This window comes from Trypanosoma equiperdum (assembly GCF_001457755.1).
Source record: "Trypanosoma equiperdum strain OVI genome assembly, contig: ctg_878, whole genome shotgun sequence".
Classification (NCBI taxonomy): Eukaryota; Euglenozoa; class Kinetoplastea; order Trypanosomatida; family Trypanosomatidae; genus Trypanosoma; species Trypanosoma equiperdum.
In genome coordinates this window covers 249-17,981 of record NW_027124840.1, presented here as the reverse complement: position 1 = coordinate 17,981, position 17,733 = coordinate 249, and the positions used below count along the sequence as shown (strand labels likewise).

At 49.3% G+C, this 17,733-nt stretch overlaps 5 protein-coding genes across 5 annotated transcripts; all 5 read left to right on the top strand.

The window, feature by feature from the left end:
* Positions 1-251: 251 nt before the first annotated feature.
* TEOVI_000416700 (Flagellar Member 1) lies at positions 252-7,817 on the top strand (the record flags this gene model as incomplete). The annotated part of the gene is made up of 1 exon (XM_067226965.1): positions 252-7,817. The coding sequence occupies one exon, from the start codon at positions 252-254 to the stop codon at positions 7,815-7,817; it is 7,566 nt and encodes a 2,521-aa protein (XP_067083066.1).
* Positions 7,818-8,891: 1,074 nt separating this feature from the next.
* On the top strand, positions 8,892-10,253 carry TEOVI_000416600 (Type IIB DNA topoisomerase, putative; the record flags this gene model as incomplete). The annotated part of the gene is made up of 1 exon (XM_067226964.1): positions 8,892-10,253. The coding sequence occupies one exon, from the start codon at positions 8,892-8,894 to the stop codon at positions 10,251-10,253; it is 1,362 nt and encodes a 453-aa protein (XP_067083065.1).
* Positions 10,254-10,946: 693 nt separating this feature from the next.
* On the top strand, positions 10,947-11,633 carry TEOVI_000416500 (uncharacterized protein; the record flags this gene model as incomplete). Its single annotated transcript, XM_067226963.1, has 1 exon — positions 10,947-11,633. One exon carries the CDS (start codon positions 10,947-10,949, stop codon positions 11,631-11,633), a length of 687 nt encoding a protein of 228 aa, XP_067083064.1.
* Positions 11,634-13,378: 1,745 nt separating this feature from the next.
* Positions 13,379-15,919, top strand: TEOVI_000416400 (TPR repeat, putative; the record flags this gene model as incomplete). Its single annotated transcript, XM_067226962.1, has 1 exon — positions 13,379-15,919. The coding sequence occupies one exon, from the start codon at positions 13,379-13,381 to the stop codon at positions 15,917-15,919; it is 2,541 nt and encodes an 846-aa protein (XP_067083063.1).
* Positions 15,920-16,760: 841 nt separating this feature from the next.
* On the top strand, positions 16,761-17,216 carry TEOVI_000416300 (D-tyrosyl-tRNA deacylase, putative; the record flags this gene model as incomplete). Its single annotated transcript, XM_067226961.1, has 1 exon — positions 16,761-17,216. The coding sequence occupies one exon, from the start codon at positions 16,761-16,763 to the stop codon at positions 17,214-17,216; it is 456 nt and encodes a 151-aa protein (XP_067083062.1).
* Positions 17,217-17,733: the final 517 nt, after the last annotated feature.

The window sequence follows — 17,733 nt, the reverse complement described above, 5'->3', positions numbered from 1 at the left end:
GTTTCCGTCTACGAGCAATAGCATCCGTTCTTTTTATTTCGCAGGATGTACCTGCTACCTGACGAAATGCATTTAGATGTTCCTGTTCTGTTGCCGATTTTGCGCTTTTCGTTTTCTTCCAGTTTGTGCCTGTTCCTTTTACTTGTCTTGTTGGTTGTTCCGCCTAAATCATATACCACCTTTGCACTTCCTTTCAGAATACACAAGAAGAAGCAAGGTAACAAAGACTTTTTCAAGACGTATTACCACCGATGAATACATCATTCGTACTAGTTAAACCCAGTGCATGCAGGGATACGTTTATTGAGAAGGCACGAGATCATTTTGACTCCCATGGGATTCGCGTGGACGACATGCAGCTACTGACAGGCCAGGAGGTTAGCCGGGGCGCGTATGTGGAGCGACATTACAGCGCAACTGCGGCGCGTGTCATGTCCTCCTCTCTAGAAATGGGGACATTCGCTTCAGAGGAGTCTGCCATGCTTTTTTTCTCTGCGTTTGGTGAATCTTGGACCGTCGCGATGGAGGAACGGCGTGTGCTGACCCCCGAGGATGCTATGGTAGCCCTCAATACAACTATGGAAGGATTAAACGCCCGTTGGTGGTCATCCAAATTGCGGGTTCGGCTTGAGTACGGGTTCTATGTATCATATTTCAAAGAGGAAGGGCTATATGTAATTAATGGCTTTTACCCGCTGCTATTTAATTCCTTCACCGCTCCCACTAGTAAGATTTGTTTCTTCGTCCTTTCATGGCCCGAGGCGCGGTACTCGTGGAAACGGTTTTGTTTAGAGGTGATCGGCGCGGCGGACCCCAGCGAAGCCGACTCAACGTCCCTCCGCCGATTGATGTACGAGAACTGGGAGGAATACGGGCTCAGTGAACAACCAAGCATTGCGGACAACGGCCTGATATATGCCAATGGGCCCATTGAGGCACTTGCGCTCCGCTCTGTGTGGATGCATCGTGGTATCAACGAAGATGACTTTGGGCGGCAGCTGCTGCAAGAGGGTGTTGGGCGAGGTTTTGTTGAGGGACTGATGAAAAATCCCCCCATCAGCTACAAGGGCGCGTGTCGCTCTGTATTTGAGATTACAGAAGACATGCAGAGTAGTGAGGCTACCTGTCTAGTGGCCGCTGTTTATGCTGATGAGAGACAAAAGTGCCTAAGTGAACGGAAGAATCAAGCTGATACTCCGATTTCACCTTCACGCATAGCTGATTGGACTATTGTACTAAACGATGAAGATCCAGACGAGGTACGCAACAGGGCCCTGCTGTTTGTGAAACCCCACGCCAACACCCCCGAAACCCGAGCGCTGGTGGAGGAACGACTCACACAGGTTAAGGGCGTACAAATCTTGTCTCAACACCATATCTCTGGAAGCGAAATAGCGTCGAGGCACGTGATGGAGCAGCATTACGGAACCATTGCGAAGTACGCCGCTGTTTTAACACCCGATTTGATCGAGTTGAGCCCCAAAACAATGCAAGAATTCCAGGAGCGGTTTGGCATGTCCTGGAAGGAGTTGGTTCGGAGTGGACGGGTGTGGAATGCTGATTCTGCCTTGCGCATCCTTGGGGATATATCCTCCACCGAGTTGTACGAGATGTGGTGCTCATGCACTGATGTGTTGAAGGTTGCCCCTGGAGCGTACGTTGCGCGCCTCTCTGAGGAGAATGCTTTTGTGATTAACGGCTTCTTTCCATACATTCGGGACAGCTATGAGCGGAAGGATGCGAAGGTAACGTGCTACGTGGTTTCATGGCTCGAAGAACATCTGACTTGGAGGAGCTTCCGTGAGGAGCTGGTTGGGTGTACGAACCCCGCCAAAGCACCGCCAACCAGTTTGCGCGGGTTGATACAAAACCGCTGGCGCGAACTGGGGCTGCAGGGCATTCCCACAACAACAAACAACGGGGTCCACGCCTCGGCGGGTCCGCTGGAGGCAGTGCTGGAGCGCTACCTGTGGATCGGATCACCACTCACACACGATCCACTCACACTACGGCTGCAAGAGCGTGGGTTGACAGGTGCGCTGCTGTACGGCTGGCGGTCGAATCCGGCGGTTGTAATGGCCGATGGGGTGCGATCCGGTCATGTTTTTGACCTTCTAGAGAACTTACAAACTTCTGAAGTCGTGGACCTTATGTGCGAGGCAGAGCAGCATGTTCTTGCAGAGTACAACGAACGATCGGTCAACCGAGCAGTGGTAGTACTGAGGCCCTTTGCCGTCAACGAGTGGACTATAGAAACTGTGAGGAATTGTTTTGCTGCCGCTGATGTAGCGGTGGTGCGGGAGCTAACATTATTGAGCAGAAGCGTCGAGAAACGGTACCTCGGCAGCAATGAATTCCTTAAGCTGGCGCACTGGGCTGACTTCAAAAAAGATGATATGTGCGGAAACGTCAGTTCATCGATCAAAAAGCAGTTTCATGCACAATTCGGATATACGTGGGAGGGTTGTGTTATCAGTGGACAGTTGATGGGCGCAACCTCTGCTTGCGAGGTACTGGGTTTAACACCAACGGAGCTCCTTCATCTGTGGGAGTCAGTACAACCGGTGCAGCTTCACTCAAACTGCTGGGTGGTTCACCTAACCGACCACGAAATATACGTGCTAAATGGTTTTGTTCCCTTTGTTCGGGAGACCCATGGAAAACCTGGGAGCGTGACTCACGTCTTTGATGTGGAGTGGAAGGAGGATGTTTGGACTTGGCACGACCTCTCTGAGCGCTTGGTTGGTTTCAGTGACGACTGTATTCCCTACAAAGCAACGGAGGGAAGCTTGCAGCGCACGTTTGCGGATGAGTGGAAGGGTTTCGGGTTGCCATTCAAGCCAGCCTCGCGTTGGTCTGCTGCCGTTTCAGTTTCGCAAGGTCCTTTGGAGGGTACCGTTGATCGAGAAATTTGGCTGGACGTTCAGTTACCGGAGGACCACTTTGTACAGCGCCTCCTACTGGAAGGTGTGCCGCTTTCAATGCTTACGACGTACATAGATGGTGAACGCAACCCGCAAGATGAGGATGATGAAGAGGAGGAGGAAGGGGTAAAGGCGATCAAGAATATTGATGATACGTCGTCTCCACCTCCGAAGTCATGGACATCAAGGAAGAACTGGAGCGCAACCGGATGTTTTCTGCCACAATACACAAGGTCTGATCTTTCGTATCACGTACAGAGTTCTGAAGTGGTTCGTCGCATGAAGGTTATTACTTCACGTTTTTTGCGCGGTTTGAAAATGAATTACGCATTTCTGTGGGTCAAACCGCACGCATGCACAAAGCATGTGGAAGCGTGGATCCCAAAAGCACTGTTGCAACACCGTATTGAGGTAATTTCTTCGGGTCGCGTACCCATGGCGGAAGTCTTTGATAAGGAACTTGCCGACCGCAAGCAGTGCACCCTCTATCGCAACGCCATGACACGCGCAGTGCACGAGATTCCCATCAGCACAAAACAGATGGCAGAGTTTGATGCTACCTTCGGTATCACGTGGAATACCGCGATGAACCTTCATTTGGTTATCAATGCAGCGCAGGCGGTGGATAGGATTGGCGTTTTGCAGTTGCTAAAGGATTGGGATGAGGCACCACGTAAGGTGTGCTTGGCTCCTTCCCTTTACATTGCTTACTTAGAGAGGGAGGGGCTTTATGTTGTCAATGGGTTCTATCCTTATTTGCGTTCGCGAATGTACGCTGGCTCCCACGTTTCTTGGTACGTTGTGTCATGGGATAGCGAGATAATGACGTGGGGGGATTTCCACCGGTACGTGATCGGTACAGATGTGCCAGAAAAGGCTGAGGAATCATCTCTTCGCCACACACTGTACAAATCTTGGGTGGAGCTCGGTCTGCAACGGCAGCCAGACGGTATTGACAACGGTTTTTGCGCCTCTGCCACGCCTGTTGAGGGGCTTGCAGATCGTGTCTCTTGGCTTGGGGTAAGCTTGGAACAGGATGTTTTCGGACGGTTACTGGTTATGGGTGGCGTAGACCCCGGGTATCTTCGTAAGATACTTGAGAACCCCCTTGTGCGACACAGAGAGGAGCCATTGGAGTCCATGGGCGATGCGTTCGACAAGTTATGCACGGAGAACCCACTTCTGATAGCGCAACTAATCGGGCTGCAGTCGTCTGGTGGAATGCACATCGTTTCACCCCAGGCACCAAGATTTGTGCCGGTTCCCCCCGAGCTCTCGTCCAGCCACGAGTACAAGGTGAAAAGGGACACTGGAAAAGAGTGTGTTGACGGATGTAAAGGCGTGCTGCGGGCGGAAGGGAAGCCTCTCTGCCCCGAAGGGGACACCTCGTCAACCCTGAAGGATGAAGAGGGAAACTTGAAGCGGAACTACGCCTTCATTGTGGTCAATCCCGCCTGCACTTCATCGGAAGCAAGTGATCGTGTGATTAACTATATCGCCGATTTTCTGCGCCACTATAACATACGGATCGACGGAAGTGGAAGCATGGTTGGTGGAAATCAGGATCTAAGCAGCGTGGCTCACGCCGTCCAGGACGGCGTATTCAAATACGCAGTCAGACAATCTCCCTACCAGTATGCACTCGACTCGGAGGCCCTGTCCCTTTTCCTCAGCACTTTTGGAACGATGTGGGACCCGCGAAAGGTGTTCAACGCTGTGGACGCAGCTGTGGAGTTTGACTACTCGGCGGCATACCTAAGGGATAGGTGGCTGATGTGTGAACCTCTGGCGCGCATAGCCCCAAACTGTTTCGTCGGTAAGATGCCCGACCATGACGTTTATGTTGTTAACGGGTTTGCCCTTCACACTGTGGAAACGTTTTGCGGTGAGGCCAACATGAAATATTTTTTGACAGTATCGTGGAATAGCAGCGACATGGATTACGCTCATTTTATGGATTACATCATTGGGGATCCTTACCTTAAGGAAGCCAGACCGGGAAGCTTGCAGCAGGTCCTATGTGAGGAGTGGAAGGCTGCCGGGCTACGGCGGCCACCGGACTCGTTTGAAGGTGCGGTGATGGCATCCGCGAGTCCTCTGGAGGCGATGCGTTTGAAACAAATGTGGCTTTCGTTGGGAATCAAACGTGACGCGGTGTGTCGTTTTGGAATGGATGAACTGTCTATCACACCATACGTAATGAGAAGGTGTCTAACAAACCCACGTACCCCCTGTGGCGACGGCCGATTCCTATTCGATATGGCGCGCAGGATGAACAGCAAGGAGGCATTACAACTTCTCCAGTCGGAGAATTTTGCACATCTTTCCGAGGCGCCGCGTAACTCTGCTTTTGTGTTGATGAAGACCGGCTCCCTGTGCCGTGGCTTTGCTTTGACGGTTGAGACGGTCTTTGCGCGCGCGAGGGTGCGGATTGACGAGGAAGGTGATGTGAGCGCTGCCACCTTACGTGAGCGCGATTTTGTTCAGCACCTTTACGCTGTTGAGCTGAAGTACGCGGACTGCGATGTTTCAACTATTAAATTGTCACGGAAGGAAAGGGACAGAGTGCAGCTGAGTTTTGGGGTTAGTTGGTGCAACCTGCTTGAGGGCGGCGTACTGGTAAACGCGTACGAGGCGCTGGTTGCGCTAAGTAACATTACACCTGTTCAACTCTTCTATAAGTGTACGGCGGCATCAAGGCGGTTGATGGTTCGCCCAGGCCTTGAAATTTTTGAGTTGCCGTTTGATGGCGTGTTTGTCGTAAATGGCCTCATGCCGGGGTTGAAATGCTTCCTCGAATCATCTGAGGCGATGCATCACTGGTATGTCGTGTCGTGGGAGCCCCGTGAGATGGACTGGCCCACATTCTTAGAGGAGGTTGTTGGGAGCGAGTCCCCAGCGGATGCTGTGCCAACGAGCATTCGGGGACAACTGAATCGCAGATGGAGAGATTACGGGATAACTGAACCACCAGATGAGCTGCGTAACGGTCTGCACGTTAGTCAAGGTGCCATCCAGGCGATTAGAGAGCGTACGAAGTGTGTGAAGTACTCCGTTCAAGAAGATTATCTTGGTTCTTTGCTTTTGCGGAAAGGAGTGCTCGAGTGTGTGCTACAAACATGGGTCGAAAACCCTGAGGTGTTGTCCGGAGGAATCAAGATGAGCATATTCGAACATCTTGGCCAATGTGACACCTCCCGTGTCATGTTTATGATGACCGCGTTGTCGGAGGAGTTGAAGCGCGAGGAGGAGGAGGTTGATCCAACTGGAGCGGCGCGACTCCCCGCTAATGAGTGTGCTCATGACGGAGGACGTGATGGCACCGCTAGCACGCCAACGCAGGAGCGACATTCCACACTAGGGGAGGAAGCCGAAGGGCCCATGACAGTTTCTTCAAGGGCCCCGCAGCCGGCGGAGACGGGCCCCTCATTGCTCTACAGGAATACCGCTATGATCATTTTGAAACCTCATGCAGCAGGCAACGTGAAGGTGATGGGTCTATTGGAGAGGGTTCTCAATGAAAACGGTATACGGATAAAGCGGGAGGTTCGCAAGAGAACGACCCCGACACTTATCGAAAAACAGTTTTCCTCCCCCATGCTCTACGCAACAACGTGTACCAATGGCTATTTGGATGTGACACCTGGTGGAGAGGACGATTTCTACGACGCGTTCGGTGAGGAATGGAAAGAGGCCGCGAAGTCGCAACGTGTTGTTGGCGCCCGTGAGGCCCTCATCCGCTTCTCGTTGACACCCTCGCAACTCTACGTTAAGTGGTCCCTCCCGCAACAGCAGCATGTCCATCTTGCCTACGATATGGAAATAACGAAGTTCCATGCAGAAGATGTTTACGTTGTCAACGCCGCTATTCCTTTTGAATGCGAACGCATGATCGAGAGCGAGCCTGGCGTCAATGACGTCCACTGTTATATAGTGAGCTGGGACCAGCGGGACTGCAGTTGGAAAAAGTTTCTGCACGATGTCATTGGTGACCCTGACCCCGAGAGAGCGGTTCCCACTTCTTTCCGCGGTGAACTCTTCTCTGATTGGGAGGATTATGACCTTCCAGTAAGACCCAACCGTATCGATAACGTCGTGTTAGCGAGTGAAGGGCCGTTGCAAGCGTACAAGGAGCGCGATCTGTGGTGCGGCACGGGAGATTTTGCGCCTGACCCACTTGTTCGTGCGTTATGTCACGTTGATCATGACCCCACCGACTTGTCAGAGTGGGCGGAGAACCCGCTAGTTCGTTACACAGGTAGTAAGCGACACGAGTTAAACGATGGATACTACACTGGTCACATGTTTAGCTTCGTGCATGGGCTCGACACCAAGCAGTTTATTGACGTCCTTACTGAGAGGGAAGGGACTTTTGTCCCCCTGGCACCGGCACACATTGGACTTGATGAAAAGGTCAGTGGAAATGGGCCCGATGTGGAGTGCGAAAGACCGAAATCGAGGGAAGATGATTGGGTGTGCGACCCACAGCATTACTTTGGTAATCCCGCCAGAAATTCGGATGAGGCAGCACTAAAGGGATGGTTGTGGGAGAGTCTTCTGCACGCGTCCGCGGAAGATGTGCCACGTCTGTGGGTTCATTATGGCGGCAAACTCGAGTGTAAAGAGGAGCTGCGGAAGCAGGGCTACGTCAGTTCCCTCTTGTCCCGCGTTGCCGCATCGTCTGCAGGCAACCGCAGCTCAATATGCGACATTTTGCGCAGTACCATCGATGGGGAAGCCTTCGAAAGAGACATCAAGATGTTGGATTTCTTTGGACAGCCTCCGTCCAAGGGCAAGATGTCAAAGATGTTCGAAGGAATGAGGCGACGTGGTAACGGCCGCATGACATACGAAGAATTTCGCGTTGCCCTTGCGATGATACACCAGATGTAGTTTACAGTAGTGGAGGCTGTTTCTTTCCCTCCACATTCCTCTTCCTTTTCCTCAGCAGAAGTAGGCCGGCAGACACGAGATAGAATTGTCGCCGACCGCGAACATCCGGACGGAACAAGGCGGAGCAGAGGAATAAGGAGAAAAGTAAGCAAAACATATGTTAATTGAGATACGACATGTTGAGGATGTCAAATTCCGCTCGAACAAAGGCTCAGAGGATTCCCCCCCTTTCTTCCGGTCTTTCCAACGGGAAGCCGAAGGAATAAAAAAAAAAGAAACTATCACGGAGGGGGGATAATAATTGCCGTTGGTATTATTTCGACCATTTTTTTGTTTTTGAGCTTTCCACCCTCCCTCTATGTTAGAATTACCAAACATTACATGTGTACTACCTAGGTGGTGCGTGGTTTCCTGTACAACCGTTCAGATTATCAAGTAGAAGAAAGATAAGTGGTAGAAAAAAGTGAGAAAGAAATTTTTAAAAAAGGAAGTCAATAGTAGAATTCGTTTTATATGCCATCCTTCCATTCGTAAAGGGGGAATGGGCGCAACTAGCAAAGAGACTCAGACTAAAGGAAGGAAAGATGTCTAATACGAATGGGATTCTCGGGTTGTTTCTGTGAAGTGCTTGAATTCTTCACGGTTTCAAATTAATCAAGTTGTCTGCCCAGCGAGCACGACGTTTTGATATTCAAACTTCAGTGTAAGTGTTCATACACTTGTTTATTTACGTGCGCGCATTTCTTTATGTACCGGATTACAAATACTACGGGTGCTGTTCTTCTTTTTTTTTCTTTTGTTTTCACACATGCTCCTTCTTCATTAATATTGTTATTCATCTGAGGGGGCTGCAGCTCTCACCATTTGTCAATGCCCATTCATTCCCTTTTTCATTCCTTGTGCTTTCCCCCGGTTTCAATGAATGATTTTGGTTGTTGTTGTTCACCGCTATCTTCCCTTTCACTGTTTATATGGGTGTATACACATTTCTGGCCGTTGCAAAGATAGTACATATCGCTGGTGTTGTAATTATTTGCCACTATCCTCACGAGAGTTCCTCAGCAGATTCCCCATATGCTCAGTGACAAGGAGGTGATGAACGCGGCGGAGGCCATCACTCGGGCGTATCTCACTTCTCTATTTTCTCCACCTCCCACTGGTGCGCGCGCGAGGACTTCACAAAAGCACAGTTTTCACTTCCTCAGTCTCATTGTGCAGGGGCAGCAGGTGCCTTTACTCCCCCATGGTACTGCGGTGGGTGATGAGATGCAAACATTAAGAGGGAGGTGCTCAGAACTATTGCGGTATGATGCCCAGGCTTTGCATGTGCTTTGTTGCGTCGTTAATATGGTTCAGGAGGGTTTACTGTGCACTGAACGGGATGTGTACTACCGCAATACAGAACTGTTTCCAAACGGACAGCGCGACACCCACTGCAGCATTGAGCGACTCTGTCGATGGATGAGTTGTGTTTGCCCGCTTCCACCAGCATCATCTGCCGGTGAGCGCCGTCGCTACACCCGTGAGGACCTTCGTATTGGAGCGAGTGGGAAGAGCATTCTTCTTGGAAACCTTGCATTTGACATTCCTACAGTTTCCGCAACCTCGACCTCATTAGTGTCGGGTGGTGCACAGGAGTTGCCGACGTGCGTTCCCAGTGCCAAAGTGCCTTCTGTGGAGGTCAATGCCAAACATCACATTTCCGGTGTACTTGTCAGCACAACACTTGGTTTACATGCGCACAACTTCAGGGCTGCAGGAGCGGGTCGTGGCAATGGTGTCACAGCTGCACTTGTTGTAGTGGAAAAGGAAAGCACGCTGCACACCCTTGCGGATGTTAAGAGCGCACTGGGGAGTGAATCTATTTCAGACCGATGTGCTTACTTGTGCAGTAAGGGCTATCCGTGCCGAGCCTCCCGTCTTTTTCTTCGCAGCCTTCATCGTGAGTTACCTGAGCTGCCGATTCTTGTTCTTGTTGATGGGGACCCTCATGGATTGCGCATTGCCCTTACTTTCATGGGACTTTTCGGGGAGGATATCAACCGCGGCCGGCGATGTCAGCCAGCGGAACGTGTCCCCGAATTGTCGACATCCGTTGTGGCTGCGCTTCTTCCCATTCGCTGGGTTGGTGTCCGTCCTTCTTGTCTCTCGCATGACAACAAAGGGCGAGCGCCATTAACTGAACATGATAGGCGAGTGCTAAAGCAGGTGATACAGCGGGCGAAAGCGGCGTTGGAGGGCCTTCCAGGCACCGGGAGTTCTTTCCCGCTTGGGCAGTATTGTGTTGGTGGTGGTAGTGCTGAAGACATTATTCGGGTCACACTCGATGAAATGTTGCGTGAGGCAGAGTGGATGCAAATGATGGAAACGAAGTGCTGCCTGCAGGCGTATGTTGAGGGACCTCTGCGGCTTATTATCGACTTTCTTCACAGGTGAAGGCGATATTACGCCAACGCACAACATTGTTTTGTGTGGATGCACTCTACAACTTGGGTAGGCGTGTTCAAACACGCATGTTTGTTTATATGTGTTTGTATGAGCACGATTGCACCTCACAAGTCAACTTATGTTCTTTCCCCTCTTGCTTTTATTTCTTCACACATTGCCATCGTATATATATATATATTTTAGTCTTGCGTCGGACCAACGCCTACGCCGTTACTGACGCACATACGTTTCTTTGCCTTACATGAACCTGCAAGGAGCGCGAGGTTTTTTTTTTTGCCTATTATCCTGTTGGTATGTCCACAACATTTTCAGCTTAACTGTTGACGCTTGCGGCTCCAAAGGGTGCATACTTTGCCTTGTTTAGATGCGTTGCTGACAGTTTTTACCCTTCGTTTTTATTTTGTTTTTTATATGTCTGCACGATGTGCCGCTAAGCATACGAAGGAAACTATTAAATTTGTGCGCGCGTATATAAAATTCTATATGCATACACGTATATATATATATATACGTGTGTGTGTGTGTGTGTATGCGTGGAAATTCGTTTACTATTTTGTTGTTATTCGTGTTTTTCCTCCCTCTTTCTCTTGTTTTTTTGTTTGCGTCTCTTGTTATCGTAGTTTTGGAGTAACAAATAGACTAGTTTCACAGCAAAAGGTATCGGCTGCGCAGGGCCGTGTCATGTCCCGCGCCACTTATAGCCGTAGCACTTCCCCTTACAGAAGCCCCAGAGGAGGCACTCCTTCCAGAAGCACCGACGCATCAGCTTTTATTCGGTTTCTTCTTAGTGAAAACATCGATCAGCGCATTGCTGACACGAAGAGATGGCTGCGGCGGATACGCGAACATATGCGTAATAATGCGCCAAGAAGATGCTCGCGGTGTTTTGATCCATCAATGATATTTTGTGCCATACGTGCGAGTAGTGCGTTGCTAACAGAGAAGCCGAACCGTCATCGCATGTCAGCGAGGCCTCGTCGGTTTCGGTGCTCACTCAACTCATTTCTTGATGGGACACCATTTCTCACACCAAGAGATTTGTGTCGGTATAACACTAGTGTTGCCAAGCGGCTGAGTGATGATGAGTTGGAGTTGATGCGGAAATACGTTTTCGACTATGATGAAGTGGCTTTTGCGGATCTTTTGTATGGTGATGATATAATTCCCGATGATAGCGAGGAAGGACGTGACGAATCCCCACGAAGCCGGAGGCGAATCCTGGCAGCCGTTCGCGCATTTAATGAAAGGTCCCGTATCGCAATGGAGCGACTCTTCGCAGCCCCTGGTGGCCTTGTGGATGCCGTCATGCGCATTACATTACTTGTACCTTTAGTGTCGAATGATATGGATGATTCTGATGAAGGATAAAATTAAGCCAAATGGAGAATTCACTTGGTTGTGTACAGTTGTGGTGCTAATCCCAGTTGTGGTGCTAATCCCAGTTGTGGTCTTCATTGCATGTTCGTCCTGCCTATAGACAAACATACGTATAAAAGACTTATTTTTGCCCTTTTTTTGTTGTTGTGTGCTTAAAAAGTGTGATTTGTATGCGACTACGTGTAGAAAGATTTTTGTTTTGCTTTGGTCTTGAGTTTCCTCCCTTCCTATCTTTTTTTTTCTTTTTAGTTCTCCTTCAGCCTATGATGTTTTACGCGTGGGCGAGTGTTTACAACACATCCTGAAGGTACTCAACATGATGTTTAACTAGTTGAGCGCAGTACCGCTGTATTTGTTTTCCATTTTTTTTAATTGTTTTTAGAAAGGGAAAAAGGAAAATAATGATGATTATTTTCTCCTTCCTCTTCTTTTTCTTGTGGCAACGGCAATGTTACGGTTCCGTTCAGCATAATGGGCTGAAATGTGTCCAACTTCCCTCATTTGAATGGGTGTTAGATGGAAGGGGTGGGGGGGGAAAAAAAAGCAGAAAAAAACTTAACATTTTACTTAGCGCCATGTGCCATTTCCCATTGAAGCGAGCGCGGAGTTGGGTAGGGGCTTTTATTTTTCAAATGTAGTGGTAATTACGAGGGAAATTATGTGGGAAAAAAAAACATGTGTGGAAGTAGGGTTATGTGGTAGGAGAAAGGAAGATTCCTTCAATGAGAGCAGCAGTTGCAAATTTGTTACCATTCTGAATTCTTCTCTCTCCCTCACTTGTATTTGCATTGATGCGAAAAACATTATTAACGTAATTTCTGTGATGGAAAGGGCTAACGGCAAAGAGACAATTTTTTGTTTCTCTTGTTTTGTTTTTTCTTTTTAGAAAAGGAAAGACGGGAGAAAATGAGGGGACGTTGTGTTGTAAAACCTGTATACAGCGTGAAGGGGAAGGAGATAGTGGCTCCAATGTTAGGCTGCTGTTTTTTTTTCATTTTTTTTAAAAATTTAAAATTGTAGTTTTAAAGATTTGATACATTTTCCATCCCTCTTCTTATTTTTTTAAAAAAAAACGTTTTCCTGTTTACCCTGGTGCCAAAGGTGGGGGGAACTTAGAAGCTTCTGCACGAGTCGTACGACGGGACAATAATCATAATAATAATTTAAAGAAAGAAGGAAGTAGGCACAGAAACAAACAGGTATAAAAGGGAAAATTCTAATCTTTTTGTTATACAAAAAAGAAAGGAAAGAAAAAGGATTATGTCTAATGCAACTCCCGTTACTGGCAGTGCTGCAAACATACAACCTAACGCTCAGCGGGTTACATTATCAGCACAACACATAACTGATAGTGATGTACTCGACCCTCGATTTGCTGAAATTGTGCGCGTATCTGTGTTCGAAGATCATAGCATTGAAATGCTAAGTAACGGTAATACTGCGGAATGGAATTGTGTATTTGAGGAATATAAAGGGAATCATCCCAGAGGTCCAGTTTAGGTCATGAACATGGCGCTTTTTGTTGCTATTATTATTATTATCGTTGTTGTTGTTGTGATGATGATTGTGATGATGATGGTGTGTAATTGTTAGTGTTACAGAGATAGGAGAGAGGTTGCTACGGTTTTTTTCTTCCGTGTTTTTGGCGGTGTTGAAGGCAATCCGTACGAGAGATTTAAAAACAAGAAAAGGAACAGAAAATCTTCACAACATTAAAAAAAAAATACGACATAGAAATGCCAGAAATTAATTTGGATTGCAAGGCACCATCGCGACACGAGGTGGAAAATTGGCTTGACCGCATCGATGACATTACCGCCGCAGTGCAAGAGATACTCAACGAGGATCCCATGGAAGCGGAACGAAAGCGAGAGGAGCGTGAAGCCCGTCGCCGCGAGGCTGAGGCACGGGAAAGGCGTGATAAAGTGAAAATGCGGTACGATCCGCGTTACTACTCGCGTTTTGAGAACGATGAATTTATTGATACACTGTTGAAAGAAACCGATGGTCCCACTTGCAAGGGTAAAGGCAAGAACTGTAATAAGGATGAAGCATTATTTAGCCGGGCGGAAAGGGTCTCTTTGGATGAGGCACTACGAATGAAGGAGGAGGCGGCGAAGGCTGTGAGAGCTTCTGATTGGGAAACTGCCTTTAAATTGTACTCCAATGCCATTGGGTTGAATGTGGTGGATGCGTCACTGCAGGTTACGCTGCACAACAACCGCGCTCTTGTTCAGCTGAAGTTGAAACGCTACTTGGATGCTGTGGAAGACGCAAGCTATGTTTTACGCGAGGAGCCAACGAATGTGAAGGCTCTGTTGCGGCGCGCCACAGCGCTAAGACATCTGCGCAGGCCGCTGGATGCGCTGCGAGATGCTGAAGCGGCGCTCCAGAAAGATGTTTCAAATCAAGAGGCAGCGGATCTTGCTCAGTGGTTGCGGCGAATAAAGAGTGAACATGAACGCTGTGCTGCCTTCCAGCATCATTATTCAGGAGACGCGGAACAGCTGTCTAATGCGACATGTGATCTCATTGCCGCCGTGAAGGAGTTACCGAATGTGAGTGAGGCGAGTAGTGAGGAAAACAGAGAAAATGTTGCGGAAAAGCAAGGTCGTAAGAGGAAGTGTATGATACGGGTTTTGAAGGCCGTCTGCCGCTGCCTGAAAGTCGTTCAGTGTTTTCATCTCGGCGCAGCGGTCCTGTTCGCTCTCCGTGATGGAATGGACTCGTTGACGGAGCTGATTCTCGGTCTGCTTTCTGGTAGTGCAGAAGAACGTTTCGGTGTTGTTTGTGCCGCGGGTGCCAAAGACATGTCGCCTGAGGGAATGGTCTTGTTTGCTTCCCTTCGACTCTTGTCTCTTGTTTTGGTTGGAAGTGAGGCATGTGCAGATGAGTTGGAGCCTTCAAGTGTTCACGAAATGGCAAACAACCTAACGGCAGTTTTACTTGAAGCTGTTGAAGGCATGGACAAGGGAACGGCTCGAGGGGTAAATATAGAGACTTGTTTATCGCTTGTGTCTGGGTTGCTCCAGGCTCTGGAAGGCTTAGCCACGCGCTTTCCCAATGAAGTTCACACTCCTTGTGGTCCAGTAATGGAGAAAATATCGGAAAGTGTGTTGAGAGGGGGTCGTCCTGCTCCGCAGCCACTCTACTTTCTTTGTGGGCTTCTAGAGGCGCTCCTAAAAGTAGAGGTCGTCGCAAAAGCAATGACACCGACGCTAGAAAAAATTGGCGTGCGTGTGGTTGACGCAGCTCTCACGGCAGGGCCCACGCTGCTGAAGGAAGTAGGACTGTCACTGGCCGTCCGTGTGTCATGTACAAACCATACGTGCGCAAAAGCGATGTCCACGTCCAGTTTCACGTGTGCTCTCGCTCAAATGCTGCCGCCCCCAAAGGTTTGTGCGTCAGCCCCTTTGTCAGCTCGGGCGGAAGAGGGGTTATTTGCTCTTGTGTACAATTTGTTCCTGCAGGCGGAGTCTCGGCGAGATTATGTGAAGCAATGGTGCGACACGATGGTTGAAACTGGTAATGGCAAAATGCACTTTGCACTCTGTGCTTGGTACGTGCTGCGCGACCGAGCCCAATCCGGTGGAGTCTCGACGGAGAGAGCGACCGTTTGTTCTAAAATGACGGGGGTTCTTTCAAAGTTTTCTCCTTTCGACGACTCACTCCGTGATGCCATATTGAAGGATGAAGGTACGCTGTGGTCGATGCTCGATTCCGCGCTCTCCATACTTGGAGGCGACGCAGTGGAGATATATGAAGCTGAAGCGAAAAGGGATGGACTCGCAGTGGACAGCGAGGGTTCGGAGGCTAAACCGTCTGCGCTATGGGAAGTTGTGGAGCACACCACAACGTTGCTTGCGGGGTTCTATTCAAAGAAGCTTCTCTCGAGTGTGGAAGGCTTATGGGAGCTCGAGCGGGTTCGCGCTTTGCTGCGTGTCGTCCAACTGGGGGGAGACCGACACGCGGTGGCGGTTGGTAATGCTGCTCTTATTTGTTCCTTTGTTCCACCTGCAGGATGTGAGCACTACGTGGCACTTCGCGGCGTCGATGTTTTGTTGGAGAGCCTTCGTAAGGTGCGGGCGTCCCTGTTTTCGTTGGAGCATGAAGGAAAAAATGGTACACCGCCGTGGTGCCATGCGCGTGCAGCACAGAAGAACGTTGCTATCGCATTGTCCCGTTGCTGCACGGTGGAGTCGCAGCGGGAGCGACTGCGCGAACTGAAGGGTTTTGAGACGCTCCATGCCGTGCTTGAACAGCAGCAGGCTTCGTAGGATTTGGAGCTCGTGGACCACCATTGGCTTCATCCCTGATTGCTGCTGTTGCTATTGTGGGCATTTACCGTATCTGATCTCTCCGTTTTCTTTGGAAATTCCCCATCATGTGTTGACTGTTCCTCTTCTCACGTTTCGGTTCCGTGTGAGGTGCGGTTGAGCGCAACTACACCTAAGCGTAGGTGCGTGTTTGGTGTTGCGGGAAACCCGAGGCACTGTGACAGATTCCCTTTCCACACTATCAACTATGGACCTATAGAGGGAGGCGGAGTAGAGCCCAGCTGACGGTATGGGCGCAACCTCTTAATCTGATTGGTGGTTTTCGCGCGCTTGCATTATCCACAGAGACCTCTTGTTGGCTCACTCACTGCCGGCCGCTCAAACCATTTGGGTTTTTTGTGTGCGTGTTTTGGTCAGTGGCGATTCTTAATTCTACTGGTTTGGTACGCAACGGTGAACTGATTTCACTGATTGAACTGAGGATTAAGGAAGGGGTTGGCCTCGTCTGCAGCTGGTCTGAAACTTGCGTGGGGAAATTGCTTTTCCGTCACCGGTGGTAAGGGAGTTAACCCATTGGGATATCAATGAGAGGTTTCGCCGATGCATGACGGCGAGGGGCCATTTTCATCACTACTACTATTTGTTACCATTATTATTGTTGATATTATTCTCAATATTAAAACGGGTTTCACATGGCTATATGTGTATGTAGTTGATTTTATTTTTCCTCCTTCCCTGCCACTAAATCGTGTGTGAAATGTGCACTTCTGCTTTTTTCCCCCTTTCAAATGTGCGGACGTGTATTGGAGTGTATATGTGGGGCGTGTTTTAAGCGTCACGTATGAGAGTTGTCGTTCAGCGTGTTCTGGAGGGTGCCGTAACGGTTGGTGAGGAGGTTGTTGGTAGTGTTGGGCGTGGAATTGTGGCGTTGGTGGGCATACACCACGAAGATGATATGAGCGATGTGGACTACATTGCCCACAAACTGCTGTCGCTTCGCATATGGCGTAGTGAGGATGGGCAGAAAACGTGGGACCGTAATGTGAAGCAGGTGGACGGCGGAATTCTTCTCGTGTCACAATTTACTCTCATGCACGTACTTAAGGGAAATAAACCCGACTTCCACCTGGCAATGAAGCCAGAGAGAGCATCTGAACTGTTTAACAACTTGCGTGAGGCTCTTTGCAGGGACTATGCGGCTCACAAAATATCGACAGGGCGATTCCAATCCTACATGAATATCAATATGACCAACGATGGCCCAGTGACGCTTGTGCTGGACAGCCGAAATAAGTGACACTCGTCAAGCGTCAGTACCGCGTGGTGCTTCCACAATCCTCCTGTCGCATGCTCAGCAGATAAATATACCTCATATTCTCAGACTGATTGAAGAGCTGGCCGGATGGGGGTTGATAAAAAGACTTTGCCTGCTAGGCTTCTCTTTGGGGATCGTTTCTTCCGGTGTTGGGGTTCGACGTGAGCCACATCGATTGGAATTCTCAGACATTTTTTGTGGTCCACGGTCAATTCTCCCTTCAACTTGTTTTGTGTACGGCACCTTTGTTGCAAGTGTGGCAGTGCGGAGAAGCTTCAGTGGCCTCAACGGTGGGGGAAGAAACGGATAAGGTATGTGCCTTAAAAGGGTGAGTTTGTTTGAAAGATTTCACCACCATGCTGTCGCTCGATGTTCTGACTCTTTTTTCCATCCTGCGCCTCTTGAAGCCCGAATTCACTTTGCGTCCTCTCCAATGTTCTAAATCTCTCCTTTCCCCTACCTCCTCATCCCAAGGAGCTTTCGCGACACAAGTTAACGC